This window comes from Antedon mediterranea, chromosome 7, assembly GCF_964355755.1.
Source record: "Antedon mediterranea chromosome 7, ecAntMedi1.1, whole genome shotgun sequence".
NCBI lineage: Eukaryota > Metazoa > Echinodermata > Crinoidea > Comatulida > Antedonidae > Antedon > Antedon mediterranea.
Window position 1 is genome coordinate 18,534,834 of NC_092676.1, and position 23,157 is coordinate 18,557,990.

Sequence of the window (23,157 nt, forward strand, 5' to 3'; positions counted from 1 at the left end):
ATTCGCCCACAATATTCTCGATTCACCCTAATGGTTCTGAATTCTGGTATTATCTAGCTATAGGTCTATTAGATCTCTACAGGGCCTGCATGATTTGCGTTGAAAACGGTATTGCCATTTATGGTGCGTGACTATGCATTTACATGTCTCAATTAAATTGCTTTCACTTGATATTCGTTTCGTAGTATAATTTAAATTCATTACTATGCAGGCTAGCTTGTTTGTTTAATGCTTGCTTAATTTAATCTATGTTTAATGTCGATTATATTATAAACATTCGATCGATATTGTCTCGGCGAAATCAATTAGTGAAGAAGAGGAGGCCTACTATGATTCTACTGTACTAATTATGTGGACTAATAATTTAAAAAGCTGAGCTTTAGAAAGCTCGTGTCTTTGGCTTCGATTCTGTTTTTAAAAAGATATCCGAATTCCATTCCTATATTCATAACTTTAATCTGAGCTACGGTACCTTTCGCCGCCGCTATATTCTTAAGCGTGGTTCCCACTAGCGACGCAACGCAAGGACGTAACGCAACGCAAGTGAATTGACCAATCACAAGCGATGGCTTATTCGCTTTTGATTGCTAACTGTCTATAACTTCGCTTGTCATTGGTTAAAACGCTTGCGATGCGTTTACGTCCTTGCGTTACGTTCTAGTGGGAACCAAGCTTCTGTCTATAACTTCGCTTGTCATTGGTTAAAACGCTTGCGTTGCGTTTACGTCCTTGCGTTACGTTCTAGTGGGAACCAAGCTTTACAACCTAATACTTACAGGTACTTACAATTATTTTATGTGTACTAATTCCTTCATGGTCTTCCTCATGAAGCAAAGGGAATTTCCCGTTATCCTTATTACGTCACCATGTGGGTTGACATAATGGGATCAGGCTATAAAAATACTTTATACTAACACAATTAAATTTTAGTATTAAAAAGAAGATAGAGAAAAGACTAACTACAGACCTAGGCACAATATTCTACAAACCATTTATATTTACAATTTTATATTATTACTGAACACAAAATATGGCATAAAACAAACCTTTTAAATATGTCAATATTATCTTTTGGTAAAGATCATAAAAAATATATTTATAAATAAAAGGGCGGTAAAGGACTTTATCTCGAAAGAAAGTCGAGAAAAAGCTAAGAAAAGGGAGGGAGAGCGGACATGCGCAGTATACGTAAGTACGCATCATCGCGTTGCCATGCCAATTATTGTGCGCATCAACATTCCTACGATACAACTTGCTTCTAATTCAGAAACTTATCGGAAATCTTTTACTTAGTTATTTTTATAAATATATCTATCTATTGTATTAATTCGTTTACTATTATAATGGGTAATAATTGCAGCGTACTTTGTGGAAATGATACTGTTGAATCCACCGTGGTGGACAATCGCGAGAAATTAGAGGAAGAGGAAGGAACTGATGTTGATAATCCTATGCAATCGGTGCCAACCGAAATCGCTGAAGCTGAAGACGACACCAACAATGCCAATGGTTCCTCGGCAACTGCGTTGACAGACGTCCCACCAGTAGCTGATCTGTCAGATAGCCACGATACGGATAGCAAAGAAAAGAAAAAGAAGACTTCAATCTTCACAAGAGTCCGTCGGTCAATCAAGTCAAAGAGAAGAACCATGGCTGATGTTAGAGATGTATATAGAGTGAAAGACTGCAATGATAGTGTAGAGACACCTGCCGTTAAACAAGACGTGGACATACCACTACCTGTTGAAACCAAAGAAGATTCAAATGAAAGGTTATTATTATATAGTTTAGTGTATAGATGGCTGGCATTACAACAAGTTTTAGTTTTATTTATTAATAATCTGTGGAGACTGACGATACCATTACATACAGGGCCGGGAAGGGCGAACAAAATGTATGGTACCACGGATAACACTCTTAAATCTCCGAGAAGAAGAATTATAACCTATTTTATATTAATCACGATATTTACGCTCTAAGTACTATCATTAACTGGTTGAGACTTCGGCTTCAACTGATTGATTTCATTTGTCGCTAAATATTATTATTGGTACTAAATTATTCTTTATCTCTTAATTATTCTCTAAATTTAGTGTAAAAGAGGATAAATCAGAATTGGTTAAAGAAGAGGACATGAAATACGAGGATCTGGAAGAGCAAAATGTTCTGTAAGGATAACTATAATTTTCAATTTTTAAAAACAAATTTTATTTGAACCTATAAATTACAGTATGTCTAATTTTTTTAGATGAAAAGACGTGTAGAAATTACAATCATCCGCGAAGAAAATTATTATTATATGAATGGTTTTGTGTTTTTTTATTTAGTAAGCAGCTTATGCCTGAAGCCCTAGATGATGCACTGAATATGGTAGAAGACTCATTGTCGGTGGAGGAGGAAGAAAAACATAGTTTGTGTTCGGATGCAGACGTTGAACAATACAAATATTTGGTTCAAGAAGACAATAGAAAATTGGGTACAGTTTATAGACAACATTTCCTTGTATTTAAACTGTTTGTGTTTATTAAATGCATTGATTATAAAATATTGTTTTTCTCGTTTACAGATGAACTTTCTGACCGTTATATTTTACCGAGTGACGTTCCTACTCGTGTGATCAGAAGGTATTGTATAATCAATGTCTTTAATAAATCATCATTTATTATCAACTATCATCATTGATAATAATTATATTGTTTATAATTTTATTCAGCAATGTCCAAGATTTGACTGTGGACAGCAAACTTACACGTCGTCCCCGACCGCCATCGCGGTGCGGTATCAAAGCTGAGCTGATTTTATCCTACCGAGACGTGAACAGGGAGATACCATCTGCGTTTTCTACAATGGCACAGGCAGATAATGACAGTGAACTGATGGAAGACATTGGAATGCTCAATCGGTACCGCCAAGTAAGTAACTAACAAAAAATAAAGTAAAACAGACAAATACCTCATTTTCATAAATTTATTAAATGTATAATGTTTCTTTATAGCTAAAGCAGAAGCACAATTTGAACGAGATGGCAAAAAGACGAGAACGTAACAGAAGATTAAAAATAACAATGAAGCAACAACACAACCAAACATTAATGGAACCACAGGGTGTGTTGGAAGATGTCTTAGAGGCGGTGGACGAGGAGGAGTAGTGGGAGGTGGTCCGGTAGAGGAGGGGTGGAGGCGGAGTTTTGACAGAGACAGACCAGATGGAACTAACAGCAAGGATAGGCGACCAGGACGCTGAGCATAGATTGGGATACTGGGACAGTCACATAAACCAGTGAAGAAAGTCTAATAGACGACACGAGTATTATTCGCCAGATTTTAGTTAGCGGCTTCTACTTTAGGTAAATGCTCACGTTAGTCAGGCCAGTGTAGCCGACCTATAGTTATACCATATATAATTATATATATATGTCTATATATAGGCATATCGTTCTGAATACTAAACGGATTGCTTTTTTTTTTACATTTTTAGGTTTTTGTTTGTTGTGATGAATAATGAATGGAGGATATAAAATTGATGATTATAATACCGCATAGTCCATGTCGATACATAACAAACCTAACTTCTACAATATTAGACTGCACGATACGAAACAGAAGTATGACACATTGTCTATTGGTCTTTGTATTCATGAGATGATTATCAGATACGGATTTCATTGAGAAGACTGAGAATATACAAATAATATATAAATATGATGAAAATAAAATGAGCAGTTTAAAAAAAATGGTGTAGTCTGTCGCGCATTTCAAATGTCTCTGGTTGTTAATTATGCCATAGGCCTACTTTCTCAATACCAACTTCAATCTAAAAGACAAAATCGAAATCCGTTTTCTATAAAGGGAAACACTACTTCTATAAAATTAAAAAGTATCCTAATAAACTTAAGGGAAATTCTTAAAGATTTATTGTAGTGAAATACCTACTTTTTTAGGGGAATTAATAAGATTGATTAAATTCACCATGTGGGTTGATATAAAGAGGTTAGGCTATAAATACCCTCGAACACAAGACAACAAATGATGAAAAGTAAACCCCAGTCTTACTAAAAAAAAGAATATAATTATATAATTGTTTTCAATTTTGTAGAACACCGTAATAATATCCAAATTTCAGCATCATAAATTCAATATCTTATCTTATCCTATATATTTTAAAAGACCTTAAGAGACCTAGGCATAATATTCTACAAACTATTTTTACTCCAATATAATAATAGATACAAGTGATGGATTATGAAGTCAACACAGTGTATTTACAATGTTATCCTTTATTACTAAACACAAAATATGGAAAAAACTAAAACTATTAAATATATTATCGTTTGGCAAAGATCATAAACAAGGCCATATACATGGCTGCAATCGCGTGAGCAAATTTCAGTTAGTGTTTACCGACCGACCAACCAACCGACCGACATAGTGAGGTTAGAGAAAAATGATATATTTATAGAGGGCAATAAAGCATTTTATCTCAAGAAGGAAGGAAGTTTAGAGAAAGAAAAAGAGGAAGGAGAGTGGTACTGCGCAGTATACATAAGTACGCATAATCGCGTTGCCATGCCAATTACTGTGCGCGCATCAACATTCCTACGATACAACTTGCTTATCTAATTCAGAAACTTATCGGAAATATTTTAGGCTATATTGTATTAATTCGTTTACTATTATAATGGGTAATAATTGCAGCGTACTTTGTGGAAGTGATACTGTTGAATCCACCGTGGTGGACAATCGAGAGAAATTAGAAGAAGATGAAGGAACTGATGTTGATAATCCTATGCAATCGGTGCCAACCGAAAGCCCTGAAGCTGAAGACGACACCAACAATGCCAATGGTTCCTCAGCAACTGCGTTGACAAACGTCCCACCAGTAGCTGATCTGTCAGATAGCCACGATACGGATAGCAAAGAAAAGAGAAAGAAGACTTCAATTTTCACAAGAGTTCGTCGGTCAATCAGGTCACGGAGAAGAACCGTGGCTGATGTTAGAGATGTATATAAAGTGAAAGACTGCAATGATAGTGTAGAGACACCTGCTGTCAAACAAGACGTGGACATACCACTACCAGTTGAAACCAAAGAAGATTCGAATGAAAGGTGATTATATTGTTTAATGTATATATGGCTGTGATTAAATAGCGTGATTACAAAATTTATTTATTAACAATCTGTGAAGACTGACGATACCATTACATACATGAAGGGCAAACAAAATGTATGGTACCACGGATAACACTCTAATAATCTCCGAAAAGAAAAATTATAACATATTTTTTATTAATCACGATATTTACGCTCTACTATCGGCTTCAACTGATTGATTTCATTTGTCGCTAAATATTATTATTGGTACTAAATTATTCTTTATTTCTTAATTATTCTCTAAATTTAGTGTAAAAGAGGATAAATCAGAATTGGTTAAGGAAGAGGACATGAAATGCGAGGATCTGGAAGAGCAAAATGTTCTGTAAGGATAACTATAATTTTCAATTTTTAAAAACAAATTTTATTTGAACCTATATAAATTACAGTATGTCTAATTTTTTTAGATGAAAAGACGTGTAGAAATTACAATCATCCGCGAGGAAAATTATATGAATGGATTTTGTGTTTTTTTATTTAGTGAGCAGCTTATGCCTGAAGCCATAGATGATGCACTGAATATGGTAGAAGACTCATTGTCGGTGGAGGAGGAAAAACATAGTTTGTGTTCGGATGCAGACGTTGAACAATACAAATATTTGGTTCAAGAAGACGATAGGAAATTGGGTACAGTTTATAGAGAACATTTCCTTGTATTTAAACTGTTTGTGTTTATGAAATGCAATGATTATAAAATATTGTTTTTCTCGTTTACAGATGAGCTTTCTGACCGTTATATTCTACCAAGCGATGTTCCTACTCGTGTGATCAGAAGGTATTGTATAATCAACGTCTTTATTAAATCATCATTTGTTATCAACCATAATCATTGATAATAATTATATTGTTTATGATTTTATTCAGCAATGTCCAAGATTTGTCTGTGGACAGCAGACTTACTACACGTCGTCGCCGACCGACATCGCGGTGTGGTATCAAGGCTGAGCTTATTTTATCCTACAGAGACGTGAACAGGGAGATGCCATCTGCGTTTTCTACAATGGCACAGGCAGATAATGACAGTGAACTGATGGAAGACATTGGAATGCTCAATAGGTACCGCCAAGTAAGTAACTAAATAAAAATAAAGTAAAACACAGACAAATACTTCATTTTCATAAATTTAAATGTATAATGTTTCTTTATAGCTAAAGCAGAAGCACAATTTGAACGAGATGGCAAAAAGACGAGAACGTAACAGAAGATTAAAAATAACAATGAAGCAACAACACAACCAAACATTAATGGAACCACAGGGTGTGTTGGAAGATGTCTTAGAGGCGGTGGACGAGGAGGAGTAGTGGGAGGTGGTCCAGTAGAGGAGGGATGGAGGCGGAGTTTTGACAGAGACAGACCAGATAGAACTAACAGCAGGGATAGGTGACCAGGACGCTGAGCATAGATTGGGATACTGGGACAGTCACATAAACCAGTGAAGAAAGTCTAACAGACGACGATTATTATTCGCCAGATTTTAGTTAGCGTCTTCTACTTTAGGTAAATACTCACGTTAGTCAGGCCAGTGTAGCCGACCTATAGTTATACCATATATAATTATATATATGCCTATATGGGCATATCGTTCTGAATACTAAACGGATTGCTTTTTTTTTTACATTTTTAGGTTTGTGTTTGTTGTGATGAATAATGAATGGAGGATATAAAATTGATGACTATAATACCGCATATTCCATGTCGATACATAACGAACCTAACTTCTACAATATTAGACTGCACGATACAAAACAGAAGTATGACACATTGTCTATTGGTCTTTGTATTCATGAGATGATTATCAGATACGGATTTCATTTGGAAGACTGAGAATATACAAATAATATATATAAATATGATGAAAATAAAATGAGCAGTTTCAACAAAATGGTGTAGTCTGTCCCGCATTTCAAATTTTTCTGGTTGTTAATTATGCCATAGGTTTACTTTCTCAATACCAACTTCAATCTAAAAGACAAAATCGAAATCCGTTTTCTATAAAGAGAAACACTTCTATAAAGTTAAAAAGTATCCTAATAAACTTAAGGGAAATTCTTAAAGATTTATTGTTTAGTGAAATACCTACTTTTTTAGGGGAAATAATAAGATTGATTAAATTCACCATGTTGATATAAAGGGATTAGACTATAAATACCCTCGAACACAAGACAACAAATGATGGAAAGTAAAACCCAGTCTTACTAAAAAAAAAGAATATAATTATATAATTGTTTTCAAATTTGTAGAACACCGTAATAACATACACATTTCAGCATCATAAATTTTAAAAGACCTTAAGAGACCTAGGCATAATATTCTACAAACCATTTTTACTCCAATATAATAATAGATACATGTGATGGATTAGGAAGGCAACACAATGTATTTACAATGTTATCCTTTATTACTAAACACAAAATATGGAAAAAACTAAAACTATTAAATATATTATCGTTTGGCAAAGATCATAAACAAGGCCATATACATGGCTGCAATCGCGTGAGCAAATTTCAGTTAGTGTTTACCGACCGACCAACCGACCGACATAGTGAGCTTAGAGAAAAATGCAACATTTATAGGGGGTGAAACATTTTATCTCAAGAAAGGAAATCTAGAGAAAGAAAAAGAGGAAGGAGAGCGGACATGCGCAGTATACGTAAGTACGCATCATCGCGTTGCCATGCCAATTATTGTGCGCGCATCAACATTCCTACGATACAACTTGCTTATATCTAATTCAGAAACTTATCGGAAATCTTTTACTTAGTTATTTTTATAAATATATCTATCTATTGTATTAATTCGTTTACTATTATAATGGGTAATAATTGCAGCGTACTTTGTGGAAGTGATACTGTTGAATCCACCGTGGTGGACAATCGCGAGAAATTAGAAGAAGATGAAGGAACTGATGTTGATAATCCTATGCAATCGGTGCCAACCGAAAGCCCTGAAGCTGAAGACGACACCAACAATGCCAATGGTTCCTCAGCAACTGCGTTGACAAACGTCCCACCAGTAGCTGATCTGTCAGATAGCCACGATACGGATAGCAAAGAAAAGAGAAAGAAGACTTCAATTTTCACAAGAGTTCGTCGGTCAATCAGGTCACGGAGAAGAACCGTGGCTGATGTTAGAGATGTATATAAAGTGAAAGACTGCAATGATAGTGTAGAGACACCTGTCGTTAAACAAGACGTGGACATACCACTACCAGTTGAAACTAAGAAGGATTCAAATGAAAGGTAATTATATTGTTTAATGTATATATGGCTGTGATTAAATAGCGTGATTACAAAATGTATTTATTAACAATCTGTGAAGACTGACGATACCATTACATACATGAAGGGCAAACAAAATGTATGGTACCACGGATAACACTCTAATAATCTCCGAAAAGAAAAATTATAACATATTTTTTATTAATCACGATATTTACGCTCTACTATCGGCTTCAACTGTTTGATTTCATTTGTCACTAAATATTATTATTGGTACTAAATTATTCTTTATCTCTTAATTATTCTATAAATTTAGTGTAAAAGAGGATAAATCAGAATTGGTTAAGGAAGAGGACATGAAATGCGAGGATCTGGAAGAGCAAAATGTTCTGTAAGGATAACTATAATTTTCAATTTTTAAAAACAAATTTTATTTGGACCTATAAATTACGGTATGTCTAATTTTTTTAGATGAAAAGACGTGTAGAAATTACAATCATCCGCGAAGAAAATTATTATTATATGAATGGTTTTTGTGTTTTTTTATTTAGTGAGCAGCTTATGCCTGAAGCCCTAGATGATGCACTGAATATGGTAGAAAACTCATTGTCGGTGGAGGAGGAGGAAAAACATAGTTTGTGTTCGGATGCAGACGTTGAACAATACAAATATTTGGTTCAAGAAGACAATAGAAAATTGGGTACAGTTTATAGACAACATTTCGTTGTATTTAAACTGTTTGTGTTTATGAAATGCAATGATTATAAAATATTGTTTTTCTCGTTTACAGATGAACTTTCTGACCGTTATATTCTACCGAGCGATGTGCCTACTCGTGTGATCAGAAGGTATTGTATAATCAATGTCTTTAATAAATCATCATTTATTATCAACTATCATCATTGATAATAATTATATTGTTTATAATTTTATTCAGCAATGTCCAAGATTTGACTGTGGACAGCAAACTTACACGTCGTCCCCGACCGCCATCGCGGTGCGGTATCAAGGCTGAGCTGATTTTATCCTACCGAGACGTGAACAGGGAGATACCATCTGCGTTTTCTACAATGGCACAGGCAGATAATGACAGTGAACTGATGGAAGACATTGGAATGCTCAATCGGTACCGCCAAGTAAGTAACTAACAACAAATAAAGTAAAACACAGACAAATACTTCATTTTCATAAATTTAAATATATAATGTTTCTTTATAGCTAAAGAAGAAGCACAATTTGAACGAGATGGCAAAAAGACGAGAACGTAACAGAAGATTGAAAATAACAATGAAGCAACAACACAACCGAACATTAATGGAACCACAGGGTGTGTTGGAAGATGTTATAGAGGTGGTGGACGAGAAGGAGTAGTGGGAGGTGGTCCGGTAAAGGAGGGGTGGAGGCGGGAGTTTTGACAGAGACAGACCAGATGGAACTAACAGCAATGATAGGCGACCAGGACGGCGAGCATAGATTGTGATACTGGGACAGTCACATAAACCAGCGAAGAAAGTCTAATAGGCGACGAGTATTATTTGCCAGATTTTAGTTAGCGTCTTTTAATTTAGGTAAATGCTCACGTTAGTCAGGCCAGTGTAGCCGACATAGTTATACCATATATTATTATCATCAAAATCTGTTATCACATTTAAAACTAAACTCAAAACTCATCTCTTCAGAGAAGCATAATCACACGCTACTACTTGCACAGATCTTGGAAAACACAGCGCTTTGAAACCTTTGTCTCTTGCGCTTTATAAATGTTATTTATTATTTATTTATTATTTATCATATCTTTCTGAATACTAAACGGATTGCTTTTTTTTTAAATTGTTAGGTTTTTGTTTAAATCATGAAATGGAGGATATAAAATGAACGATTGTAATACCGCATAGTCCATGTCGTTGCATAACGAACCTAACTTCTACAATATCAGACTGCAGGATACGAAACAGTCAATTATGACACATATTATTATTATTATTGTCTAGTGTATTCATGAGATGATTATCAGATACGGATTTCATTGAGAAGACTGAGAATATACAAATAAGGCCTAAATATATAAATATGATGAAAATAAAATGAGCAGATTAAACAAAATGGTGTAGTCTATCCCGCATTTCATTCATTCATTTCTCTGGTTGGTAACTATGCATAGGCCTACTTCCTCCATGATACCAACTTCAATCTAAAAGACAAAATCGAAATCCGTTTGCTATAAAGGGAAACACTTCTATAACATTAAAACTATCCTTAAGGGAAATTTCTTAAATATTTGTATCGAATTACTTACTTGTTTAACGGAAATAATAAGATTGATTAAATTCGGGGACTGGGTTTATAATTTCCTTTTCTACACCAACAACCAGGATGTGAACAAATATAATTATTTCCCCCCTTTTTCTCATAATGTAACAACTCTTGGTTAAGTTGAAAGTTTCCCTTATCTAAGGTTTCTAATTTATAATTTGTGGTAGCATAGATCATGTGCTAACTATTTATAGAAGATAATAGTATTCATGTTTCTATATGCGGTGCTAACTGTCACCCTTCAAATATCTCCGTTGAAAAACAATGCAAAAGAAATTGTGGGCTGAAAAAAAAAATCGTGTATTAATTACAGTTTTCTTTGAATTGAACATCCACTGTCTACATTATCAAACTTGATGTGAAAATGGGATGTGCTTATATTTAGACACGATGATGTCATATCGCTATCATATTTGGGCACATCACACTTTTTAAAATACAAAAACAAATGTTACAAGACTAGAGTAGGCCTAGCTAGTCTAGGAATACAATCTGAAAAGAGACCTATAGGAATCAAGTTAGGGTGAGCGGAATGTTAGAAGCAACATTTCCAGATATCTATTTTTAAAATGGCCGCCATTTCAATGTGTAAAGTGGCTGAGAGTGATCAGAAGGGATGTTTAAGATATGGTTATGTTCACTGCCTCTAGCATTCCACTCCTTCGAATTATTTTTTTCCAGATTTTTTTCCTAAACTAAAAATGTTATTCAAGAAATAGATTTCACCAGCCCACTCAGAAATAGGCCTACCACTTTACCAGTGGAAAAACGCCACGATTCACTGTTACAGGCCTACAATGCAAAATGTAGCATATGCCCCTTAACTTTGACTGGCATGTGATCAGTTAATGTTGTTCAAATGCTTTATGAATGAAGACAATTGATCTGTACTGTATTTAGATTTAAGTAATAATTTACAATGTGAACTTCCCTTTCTTGCGTATTTTAAGTAACGTTGAGGATACATAGTAATACGTTAATCCGTTTTAACATTTACGTTAATTCGAAATATATAGCATGATCTATATATACACTAAAAGTACTACGGCAAGCTTTGATATTGAAATAAATTAATTGACGTACTTTGTAAGCTAAACCGCCGACTTTTTTTTGCTTTCAAAAATCACGTATTGCTAATTAGAAAATCTCGACTTTTCGGTCAAGCTGCCGTCTTACTAAAAATGCAGATGAGTATAAAATGCAATTATTAGGATAGTAAACTCGCATTGGTCAATTGCGGCATTTTAGCAGACTAGAGAAATGATCTTAATTGAATTCCGTCATGATGTGAACATATATAATTAAGTGGAGATTAGTTCACCATTGAGAAAATATAATACACCACACTTTTCTGTGATGCTCAGTCTTGCTAACGTGCATATATCTTAACTGAATCCCATCAAGATGTGAGCATCTATATAATTAAGTAGTTTAACCATTGAGAAAGAAATATATTTCTACCCTGTAAAAAGACATCCACTAGCTACTGTAATACGCGTGAAACATCCCTGACCTCTGGTCATTAATGGGAATAATATGCGCATTTAAGGCTCTTTTCCACTATGCGAATTTGTTCGCGCGAATCAAAAGCGTCAGCTTATATACGCATGCGTCATGTTTCCATCTTCCAAATCTCTCTCTTTCGAGTTTTTCGCTTCAGCGAAATTAATAGTTCGAATTGTGCCTATATTTTTAAGAGCTCAGGAAATGAGCTATGACGCGTTCATAAGCACTGATACGAATCGAGGTATTTGATTGATTTTTTTAGCAAAATCGTTTGGATTCGCGCGAACAAATTCGCATATGATAATGGGAAACAGGCTGTTTTTTATGATACGCGTCTAGTTTGCCTAGTGTGGAAAACAGGCTTAACACATTGTTTAAAAAATTTATTTTCACCTCCCTATTTTATACGTTTGTACCCGTGGAGGTTGATGATATAATGGAGGAGGCCTAAAATATCTCCATAATGATAGTCTACACTAAACCAGTATGACTGAAACAGGTGCGTCAATAGAGATTATTTTAAGAACTGATCGCATTTCGAAAACATGGTTAGCTTACTTTACGAACACATTAAAACTGAGAACAATGTTAACATATTGAAATCCCACCGAGAGGAGATGTAACATCATATCGCCTAACAAACTTTAAACAAGTTCAAGAATTCCGCAGTATACCACAGAGAGCCACTAAAAAAAGATGAAATACTGACTGTAATATTGTAATTAGGATATAGTGTAAAACCTCGAAAATACTTATTCTTTTGTTATTATTTTTGGATGGGCTTCTTTTCAAGATGGACTTCTTTTCAAGATGGACTTCTTTTCAAGATGGACTTCTTTTCGAGATGGGCTTTTTTTTTACCTTTGCAAACTAAAGATAAAGAGAGAGAGAGAATGAATGAATGCTGTGATTTGTGAACTGGTTCACAAAATAGCCCCTGTATTACCACCTATCTGATAGGACAGTGATTAATTTACTATTGGTAATTGCCTAAAGACATAAAATAAAATTTTAACAAATTCTATTACAGTATGATTTTTAAGACATTACCTGCCAAGTTTACATATTTGATCAAAATACTATTTTAAACTTTAAAATGAATGTACGATATGAAGTTGATAATATTGTATCTGCACAAGTTGTATATAATGGCATTCAATCACCTTGTTCCTTTGATATTAATAGTCTCGAAAAGAAGCACATACTATCTTGAAAGAAGCCCAGTGGGATTGATTGATTAAAAAACGATTTACTGGTACTCGGATTTTTACAAATATAAGTGACAGTAGGCCATATATAGGTAATTAAGGCAGGCCTTAAAATAACATGCATTTTGTTTTGATATCCTACTACTCAAATTCCCTTTAGATTTGAAGTTTCAGTTTTGATCCTTTAAGGTGTTTTAATTTAGTTAATGTTAATTCATTTTCAAATATTACAGGCGGCATATTAGGGCAATGGTTAATAATGTCAGTTACATTATTTTACACATTGTTTTATTTGTAGGCCTATGGGAAGTCACGGAAGTTAACCAACAAGACACCAGTTTAGAGTATAAGTAAAGATTAAAATGTTATACCGGGTGTACTTTGGAATTGAACCTCAGCAACAATCAACAATCCGCAATTTCACTACACCAGGTGATGTAATGAATAGTAATTACAATTAAAATGTCCATTACTATTTGATTAGCATGATAATGATACTCAAGTCCATTATCATGAATCAAGGGTTAACCTGACGTTTAGTTTTTCATAATGGATATGAGGTAATTGTGTTTTTTTAATAATTATTTAACTGACATTTATTGGTTGACATGAAAAGATGAATTAAGTGAGAAGATAATGTTCATCGTTGCTTGGAATTGACGTTTCGGAAGTCATTGTGATTTTGGAGGGGTGACACAAATTCCCGAATACTTGTTTCTCTATAGTTGTATATATAATTCAACTATGTGGTTGTTATGATGTAAGAATGAATGAAAATTAAGCTGCACCTCTCCCTTTGATGACTGACCAACATTGAATATTGTAGTCCGTCCTATTCTATAGACCGTATGTACAGAGTGAGTAAACCCATGATAGAGAAGCACTCAAATATTTGTTTGCGTTCCTAACATTCATTGCATATTGCATTATAAGTGTTTAACTCGAATATAGTTGTTTAATGATAGCAGTTAGCTAAACAAGTTTGCTTTATGAGTGTCTATTTACACGAGGATCACGTACATCGTCCTTTTCAAGCTTCGCTCATCTTTCGTTCGTTATGGTCGGTTCATTCATTGTCGTCTGTTTAAGCTTCGCTCATCTTTCGTTCGTTATGGTCGGTTCATTCATTGTCGTCTGTTCAAGCTTCGCTCATCTTTCGTTCGTTATTATGGACGGTTCATTCATTGTCGTCTGTTCAAGCTTCGCTCATCTTTCGTTCGTTATGGTCGGTTCATTCATTGTCGTCTGTTCAAGCTTCGCTCATCTTTCGTTCGTTATGGTCGGTTCATTGTTCATTCATTGTCGTCTGTTCAAGCTTCGCTCATCTTTCGTTCGTTATGGTCGGTTCATTCATTGTCGTCTGTTCAAGCTTCGCTCATCTTTCGTTCGTTATTATGGTCGGTTCATTCATTGTCGTCTGTTTAGTGTGTTTATGCACATCAGTGAGGAAACGGACGCTTCGGTCGTTTACATATCTAAGAAACGGATGGATTCGTTCGTACACCTATCTAGGAAACGGATTAGGCTTACTTGGTTCGTTCACTTATTTAGGAAACGTAGGATTTGTTCGATCACCTATATAGGAAACGGACGGCTTCGTTCATTCACCTATCTAAGAAACGGACGACGCGTTCGTTCACCTGCCACAGTATAAAGAAATGGTAAAAAAAAACCCGGACGACTTATCGTCTCTTTAGAAACGGACAACTTCGTTTGTTAACCTACATAAGAAACGGACGACGCGTTGGTTCACATACAGTATAAGGAAATGGTAAACAAAAAACCGGACGACTTTATCGTCTCTTTAGAAACGGACGACTTTGTTCGTTATAAGAAACGGACGACGCGTTCGTTCACCTACCACAGTATAAGGAAATGGTAAACAAAAACCGGACGACTTCAGCGTCTATTAAGAAACGGACGACTTTGTTCGTTATAAGAAACAGACGACGCGTTCGTTCACCTACCACAGTATAAGGAAATGGTAAACAAAACCGGACTACTTCATCGTTTCTTAAGAAACGGACGACGCGTTCGTTCACCTACCACTGTGTAGAATAGGAAATAGCCCAAAACGAACGAGTTAATCACACTGTTTTTTTAGATAGCCACTTATCATTTGATATATAGGACTATAATTGTCAATATCCTTTTAATATCTATATATATATATATATATATATATATTATATCACTAATTTCCTTTTAAAATAACAATACAAGAAATAACAATTCAGTGGAGTGAAATATAATTTAATATCTATGTATTTAGCACGTGTGTGAGATTGGATTTCTGTTAAAAGCTTTCGGATCTAATTAACCAATGTTATTGTAGAGTTATATTTCCAGATGCGTTGCAGAATACACGTAACGTAGGTCTTATTAATTTACGATCAATAAATCATACTTTAATATCGTATTGTTTTTATATTATAAATCATAAATTATGCGGGTAATAATAATTTAATCATTTTGATTGAAGTCTGAAAAGCAATATAAATAAATGATGGCACATGCGGATATAGTAAGTTTCTACTGACATTGGTAAAAGGATTAAATGTTTCAGCACACATGGCGTTTCATACGTATATATGCTTATTATACGAACAATTGTAGTTTACAGACAAAATCGAAATCGGATAGTGGGAATGGGATGTGTTAAATTTGCAGTTATAGAACAGTAGGCCTACTTCAAGCATATAAACTCAGTGGTCTAAATCGAAATCGTTGTGAAATCTTATATCTCATTGCAACCCACCTATAGAGACAATAATTGCTGTGGGTCACGGAAATGTCGGCATTCGTGTCGTATTTAAGATTCTCTTGTAGGCTATTCTAAATATAAATTGATAAATAGTTCAGTTTAAAGACTGTGTTCTATCGATTAAGAATAAAAACAACAATATAATCCACTTTTATGTATTTAATTTAAATTGTCATAATAGAAGATGTTTATACTGACAAATGAAACGGCATAAAGTATTCGGTACTGTATATTGTGCAGTATCATAGGCAAACTCTGTAGTGAATTACATAACATGTGACGCCTGTATCATAAGGCTTGAACCTAGATACATATGTATTACAGAATTTGACATGATACTGGCCAAATAATGCTTTATGTATAGAGTATAGATACAATACAGAAAATCAAGTGATATTATAAAAATAAGCATGCGATATAGAAGACACGCCTTCTTTTATAAAGTCGAATTCATTATAACAGGAAATTACAATATCTTCGATTTGGCTAGATTGAACACGGTTGACTTAATACACTAGAGCTACAATACATCGCGTTCCACAGGTATTAATACAACGAAGGAATTTATAATAATTATAATTTTATGCATACGGTTTCTCCTTCAAACAAGCATTTCAATAATGACACTAGAAAATATGAAAAGTGACAACCGACGATGTAAGCGATTAATGGAGAGAGTAGGACATCAGTTACATTTGCGACATTGGCGCCAGAACTTCGCTGAAATTGTGATCTTAATGGCACTTGTCTTATTCACCATATTCCCCCTCGCGGTCGGATGATTGATAGATAGGACCTAATTAGCCTACATATGACGTCACTGCGTCGAAAATCGAAAACTTTTAAGCGCAATAATCGTCGCATTTTGAATTAAAACAGTAGGCCTATGGTAATGAAATATCTAGGCATTTATTACATTGTTAGCAGTAACAATGTCTTCAAAAATCTTTGGTCTGAGAATTCTGCATGATTACAAATTTATTCGCACGAACGCATGCGTATTCATAGGCCTATTGGAATTTACTTTTTGTGAAGAGGCGAAATAAGATTCGCGCGAATATATTCGCCTATTGGAAAAATAATTTACCGTACATTCACACTTATACCGTTTAACGGAACAAGAGAGTGCCATTCAATTCCTTATATTATTTTCCCATTTTAACAAAATAATGCCGTTTTCTGTTCTCTGTGAAAAGGAACAATTGTGCATGTAGGTTGGTATTATACGATGGACGTATACGAATCTTACGTGGCAGGTATTCATTACCATCCAGGGCATAACTATTTCAAACCATCCCTTTCTTAGACTATGACATATAATTCAGTATTAATAAGTCAATTAATTAATTTAGTCAATTGTTTCCATAGAAGTTCCATTCTTTAAGAACTGTAGATCCTTGCCCCGTAAACATTGGCGCTGTAGACCCTTCATCGGACAACGTAGATGAATAAAACTTAATCTTTTTAGAGTTTGTTTCATTGAATGCGTTAATACCTTCACGCCATTTGTACGAATAATATGAATCAACAACAAGTTCTAGACTGATATCCGAATGTTTGATCACTTGAAACCAATAGAGAATATCATTTAAAGAAAGAGTACCATTTTCAAAAATCCACGCTTCGTTCAAAGTAGCCGACGAGTTTTCCACACCTTTAAGCTTCTTCGTCGGTGGTGTTCCATGCCCTACAAACACTATCCTCATATGTGAGCTAGGCTTAGAATTTTTGGTAAAGAAGGCACGAACCATTTCAAGAGCCGAAATGGATGATTTACAAGTGGCTATTTCTATCTCTTGCAAATCATTTTTGACGGATGCTAGCCTGCTCTTTACGCTCTTTATATCTTGCTGGCAGACAAAGTCGTCGTATAGTCCACAAGGTGCAATGATGAAAAGTGTTGGTTGCGGATCACAAGATGGAGATACCTTCTCCATTTCGCAGTAGGCCTACTCGTTTTGACGAAAACAATCAGAAAAGATTTTTCTGCTGAAAAGCAGACTCAGATGCAAGTATATACCAGTCTTGTTAATTTATCGCCGCCTGTTAATCCTGTAATAAAATGTATAAAAGTGGTTTTTAGAACACTTTCGCCATTAGGCCTATACGACAAATGACGATACTAAAGGTTGCTATGATATTTCCCGCTCAGTTATTAGTGCCATGCAATATCAATTCATGATTGTTTTATAACAAATAAATTGAAACTAGGAAAAGTACCGTATAAATGAAATTGTAGAACCAATCGGAAATTCTTCTGGTAAGTTGTTTAAAATGACAATTGAAATTTCTAATAGGCCAGCTACAATATCATAATTGTTTTTACTCTCATGCCTTGACTCAGATTAAGATTTTTAATTAAAACCCAGTAGGCCTATACTTCACCCAGTTGTTTAAAATAATGTGTCTCTCCTAACCTGATTTCAAAAAGATATGATCCAATATGAAATATAGTGTTTTTCTAGGCTGATAAAATGTAATCGCAGCTGCCGATGATGTCCGTTGTGCAACTAACGCCAATATCGTTATAGGACACAATAAAAGAACTAAATGAGAGTGTGGATGTATGAATAGTTACATAACATGCATTAACGGCCTTTGTCTTGGAAAATCGTCAAGAGCTCGATAATGTCGTTTTAAGACTAAAAATCAATATTTATCAAGGATCCGATCATGTAACAATATAACCGAATTAATTATGTATCGTGTAATTGTCTCTTCGGTCATACACGAATACGTTAGATTCCATTTATCATTTAAATATTCAGCTTTAATTAATTAAAAAAATTTATCATTCATTATCTGGAGTAACCGTTTGGCCGACTGAACACTCGGCCTACTGGTTGAACATAATATCGATCCTTGTGACGGATTGAGTATGGATAACGACAGGTAGTATCCAATCACACCCTGTGCATTATAATATTAGATTTGTTTGAAATACCACATGCGCATCAATGCGTACAAATAACCTCATCTAATCGACAAAATCAATAACTGTTTGGGAATCCCGGAGCGTTCATTATCATCGAATGCATTCTATTTAGTTTGTAGTTTGTCTGTATTGTTTAGTATGTGTTACTCATTAAAGTGTTTTGATATCATTTTATAAGACGATGTTAGTTTTTGAACAACTACATGGGTAGGTCCAAGGAAAGGGTGGTCTACTCACAGGCTCTTTAACGAAAAGAGGTGTGAGTCAGCATGAATTACTTTACGTTGTGTGCATTGTTTAGTGTGGCGCGTATATTGAAGTGTTTGATATCATAATATAAGACAATATTACGTTTGACAACACAATTACATGACTGGGTACAAAGGATCAGTAACCTCTCACAAGCTCTTTAACGAAAATAGATGTGCCGAGTCAGCATACTTTTCATATGTTGACAGTAGGCCTAGTCATCCATTTGATTATGACGTCTCTCTCTCCCAGTCAGTTCAACCCCGATGACGTCATTAACATGATGTATGATGGTGATAAAGCCCTGTCTACATTCTATCAAACTTAATGTGACAACACTATGTGAATGCCCATATATGGACATGATGATGTCACATTACTACCATATTTGGACATGTCACTACCATCTTTGGGCACGTCACACTTTTTTTTGTCAAACTAGTTTAAGGTGATAACGATCATTTTTATCAACGTCAACGATATCATGATTAAGATAATAATAATAATCATCCGTGATCATGGTTGTGACGGTGTATATGATTATGGATGATGACAAATATGGTGATAACAGTAAGATGAGTATGACATTGTCATCACCAATTATCATCATCCTGATTATCATAGCATCACGTCGACCGTCATCGTAAATCAACTCTCTAGTAGACCTACTGTAGACTCCCCATAGAATAAATAAAGATGACAGAATTTATATTTAACAATACTAGGCTTACTGGAAATTTTGCCGATGTTTTACACATGATGTGTAAAACAAGCATATACGTACAAACAAAGCAGTTTATAAAACATAAAACGCATAACTATATGAAATATACAAGATTTACGTTTTGTATCACTTACCTAGCTTACTGTGGATTAGTGGCTCTCATGCGAAGATGTGTTTAGACTAGTAGACCAAGCAAAGGGCGTGTGCTCGCGATCGAAGTCAAATGCGAAAATTATTTATGTGTAGAGGGCGTTAGGCATAGCGTTTGGTATGTGAAGATAAGCTGTATGCATGTCAGTATTACTACTGTACACATCATTCAAGATACCTAATACCATTTTAAAATTAATATCCAACGGAATACTCGAAAGCGCTAAATCGATCTTACTTTTTCTGGCTAATTTTAGCTGGACCTCATGAGTTTGACAAGAAGGGATATCATTGGCAAACACCAAGAATAAGAGGAAAGTTGAGTTTAGTTTAGAATTTCCTGTTTCCTTTATTAGACCTACTCAATCAGCTTTTTCTTTGTATCAATAGACTAGATACGATACAAGCTGTACTTGGCGAGTTGAAAAACAGAGTAGACTTTAAAATACATTGTAGCCATTTAATTAGATGTTACCGGTAAAAAAGACCTACCATAGGCCTAATTATTCTATTTTAGTTTAATTATGGGTTTTGAATTGATAAATCAGCAGGTTAAAAAGATCAAAACCTACTTTAATTTAGAAAATATTTTCCGATTTAAACAAAATGCATCCAAATATTATATTCAATCAACTGCGAATTGAAATGGCAATCTGTCTAAAAAACGTAATATGATTGGACAAAAGTTTGTATAGGCCACGCCCATTTGAATCGTTTTTCTTTCAAGAGGTCAAGGTATAAGACATTTTAAAGTTTTGCGTATGGCAATCCTACATATCTAGGATGATACTCTTTGCCTGTATTGAATTATTTACATACAATATTAATACATTCGTGGTTTGTGATTGTTCGTAGAAATCTCTCGTATAAGTACGAACAAATTTATGAAATTCAGCGGTTATTCTTGTGGACAGTAAGGGGAACCGTTTTCGCCGCTCAGTGTATGCAGTTATCAATAGAAAAAAACGTTCAAAGTTTAGTTTAAATCTATATATACATTCCCCTCGAATAACGGAATTGCAATCGTTCCGGTATAATTTCAATTACAGCGATTGTCGTGGATATACCAATAACATTAATAGACAATCAATGTTTTGGCTATATTCCTTCGGATATTTCACTGTGTGTACCGTCTTAAGCTCTGTCTACACGATCAAACTAGTTTGACAAAAAAATGTTATGTGTCCAAATATGGTAGTGATATGACGTCATTGTGTCCATATATCACAATTCTTTAAATTTGATAATCGATTCTTCTAGTATTCATACAAACTTAATTAATATAATCAGAATTTAAAAATTGTAATTTATCCATTATGTTTTAATATAAACAATAATGTTTTTGGCCACATACGTCTTTTACATTGTGTACGATTAGCATAAGTGCTTTCTAATTTATAAATTACGTATTTGTAAGAAATATAAGGTAAATGAGTAGAATGTAATGTGTGCCAGAATATATTGTAATATTAATAATAACAATTATCATTATTGTTATTAACAATACTGTTTTGGTTATTGACTATTTAATTGTGCCCAACTTTAGAATGACTATTCTTTTAATTTATAAATCGATTCTTACTTATTTGTAAGAAAAATATTATAGACTGTATATTCTTTTTATCTAATTAGAATTGAATGTGTTCAGGAGGAATCGTAATATTAATAAATCTTGCTATTATCCTACGGCTATTTCATTCGAATTGGGATAACTGTCCTAATTTATAAAGCGATTCTTCTGTCTTGTCAATAGCATAGACTCTAAAGTCTGTATCTATTAATTAAGAAGTGGTGTGTATCAGAAATCGTGGTAATAATAATAATTTCGATTTGATATATCTTATACGGCTATTTCATTCGACTTGAGATTCAATAACTGTTCTGTAATATATGTCAGCGATTCCTCCATATTTGTGAAAGAAGTATATACTAACTAATGTAATGTGTGCAAATTGTAAAATTAATCATTAGTCTTAGTTAAGTCGAAGATGCTCTCCAGATGGAATGCCATCCTGAGATGAGTAGTAGTAATTTTGTTTATTTTATTTATTTCATTTATATGTAATTTACTTTCTATGGACAGAGTTTCCGAAATAAAAGATTGAATGAATGAATGAATGAATTACCATGGATTTAACAATAACATTATGTTATAACCAATGTTGTTTAGCTATCCTTATAGAGACCGATTTATGATGTTCTAGAGTTAAACAGCGATGTGTCTTATGTCGGAAATGCATCACAGCATTTGATCTAATAAAATGTAATGTGCCAGCAAAATGTGAATATCCATAGGTAATAATGACATTACTTTTAACCGTTGGTTTCGATTACATCTTACGGCTATTTCATTTAAATGAACTAGGAATTAGTATATTCTAACTTTAGTTTGACTATTTTGTATAATTGGATCTTGGATTTCCTAAAATTCGTCTTTTCTTTGCCACAAAGACGAACTTTACCACCTGGTCTAAAAGTGAATTGAATAACCAATCACTTCGGACAAGCCTCCATCGCGTCGCGAAGCGCACCGCAAGTCTGTATTTAATTCGTCTTTTTAGTGCAGTTTTTTTTTCAAATTATATGTATGAAACAGTCACCATATGCTAAAATATGTATCTTTAAGGGGTACCGTACTTTTTGGGGTTGAAGGAGGTTTGTTTGTATTGGGTTGCACTTTTATATGGATTCTTAGAACTTTTGCCATTGTTTCTATATAATTATTATTATTATTGGTTGTGATTATTGAGTTTAATACATTTTTTGATGCACCTTTTATAGATTATGACACAAAACACTAATTTTTATTTATTTTTACCATGGCCATATTGCCCTATCTTTATTTCCTTGTACAGCAGAACCTACTATTAAGAACATATTGAGAATATTTACACGGCTGTACGTTCAATACCTATTATTCTTTTATGGTTATTTTTGTAA

At 34.2% G+C, this 23,157-nt stretch overlaps 3 protein-coding genes and 2 long non-coding RNA genes across 5 annotated transcripts; 4 read left to right on the top strand and 1 right to left on the bottom strand.

Annotated features, from left to right (window-relative positions):
* Nucleotides 1-1,281: 1,281 nt before the first annotated feature.
* On the top strand, nucleotides 1,282-3,524 carry LOC140055339 (uncharacterized). Its single transcript, XM_072100658.1, has 7 exons — nucleotides 1,282-1,771; nucleotides 2,094-2,168; nucleotides 2,328-2,476; nucleotides 2,567-2,624; nucleotides 2,714-2,912; nucleotides 2,996-3,346; nucleotides 3,478-3,524. Exons 1-6 carry the CDS (start codon nucleotides 1,344-1,346, stop codon nucleotides 3,146-3,148), a joined length of 1,062 nt encoding a protein of 353 aa, XP_071956759.1. The 5' UTR covers nucleotides 1,282-1,343; the 3' UTR covers nucleotides 3,149-3,346; nucleotides 3,478-3,524.
* Nucleotides 3,525-4,627: 1,103 nt separating this feature from the next.
* On the top strand, nucleotides 4,628-5,983 carry LOC140055469 (uncharacterized). The gene is made up of 4 exons (XM_072100808.1): nucleotides 4,628-5,105; nucleotides 5,401-5,475; nucleotides 5,632-5,777; nucleotides 5,868-5,983. The coding sequence occupies exons 1-4, from the start codon at nucleotides 4,678-4,680 to the stop codon at nucleotides 5,981-5,983; spliced, it is 765 nt and encodes a 254-aa protein (XP_071956909.1). The 5' UTR covers nucleotides 4,628-4,677.
* Nucleotides 5,984-6,085: 102 nt separating this feature from the next.
* On the top strand, nucleotides 6,086-7,196 carry LOC140055643 (uncharacterized). Its single transcript, XR_011846680.1, has 3 exons — nucleotides 6,086-6,216; nucleotides 6,299-6,647; nucleotides 6,775-7,196. It is a non-coding gene; the product is annotated as an uncharacterized lncRNA (long non-coding RNA).
* A 1,550-nt stretch (nucleotides 7,197-8,746) lies between these two features.
* LOC140055332 (uncharacterized) lies at nucleotides 8,747-10,455 on the top strand. Its single transcript, XM_072100647.1, has 5 exons — nucleotides 8,747-9,068; nucleotides 9,159-9,216; nucleotides 9,306-9,504; nucleotides 9,587-9,936; nucleotides 10,206-10,455. Exons 1-4 carry the CDS (start codon nucleotides 8,840-8,842, stop codon nucleotides 9,737-9,739), a joined length of 639 nt encoding a protein of 212 aa, XP_071956748.1. The 5' UTR covers nucleotides 8,747-8,839; the 3' UTR covers nucleotides 9,740-9,936; nucleotides 10,206-10,455.
* A 6,122-nt stretch (nucleotides 10,456-16,577) lies between these two features.
* Nucleotides 16,578-20,259, bottom strand: LOC140054321 (uncharacterized). Its single transcript, XR_011846509.1, has 2 exons — nucleotides 20,202-20,259; nucleotides 16,578-18,211 (listed from the first exon to the last, which is right to left on the bottom strand). It is a non-coding gene; the product is annotated as an uncharacterized lncRNA (long non-coding RNA).
* Between the last annotated feature and the right edge of the window lie 2,898 nt (nucleotides 20,260-23,157).

Coding starts and splice junctions, on each gene's coding strand:
- LOC140055332 (XM_072100647.1), top strand. CDS start 8,840: ATGAAAAGACGTGTAGAAATTACAATCATCCGCGAAGAAAATTATTAT. Junction 9,217..9,305: donor CCTACTCGTGTGATCAGAAG/GTATTGTATAAT, acceptor AATTTTATTCAG/CAATGTCCAAGATTTGACTG. Junction 9,505..9,586: donor TGCTCAATCGGTACCGCCAA/GTAAGTAACTAA, acceptor GTTTCTTTATAG/CTAAAGAAGAAGCACAATTT.
- LOC140055339 (XM_072100658.1), top strand. CDS start 1,344: ATGGGTAATAATTGCAGCGTACTTTGTGGAAATGATACTGTTGAATCC. Junction 1,772..2,093: donor AAAGAAGATTCAAATGAAAG/GTTATTATTATA, acceptor CTCTAAATTTAG/TGTAAAAGAGGATAAATCAG. Junction 2,169..2,327: donor CTGGAAGAGCAAAATGTTCT/GTAAGGATAACT, acceptor TTTTTTATTTAG/TAAGCAGCTTATGCCTGAAG.
- LOC140055469 (XM_072100808.1), top strand. CDS start 4,678: ATGGGTAATAATTGCAGCGTACTTTGTGGAAGTGATACTGTTGAATCC. Junction 5,476..5,631: donor CTGGAAGAGCAAAATGTTCT/GTAAGGATAACT, acceptor TTTTTTATTTAG/TGAGCAGCTTATGCCTGAAG. Junction 5,778..5,867: donor AGAAGACGATAGGAAATTGG/GTACAGTTTATA, acceptor TCTCGTTTACAG/ATGAGCTTTCTGACCGTTAT.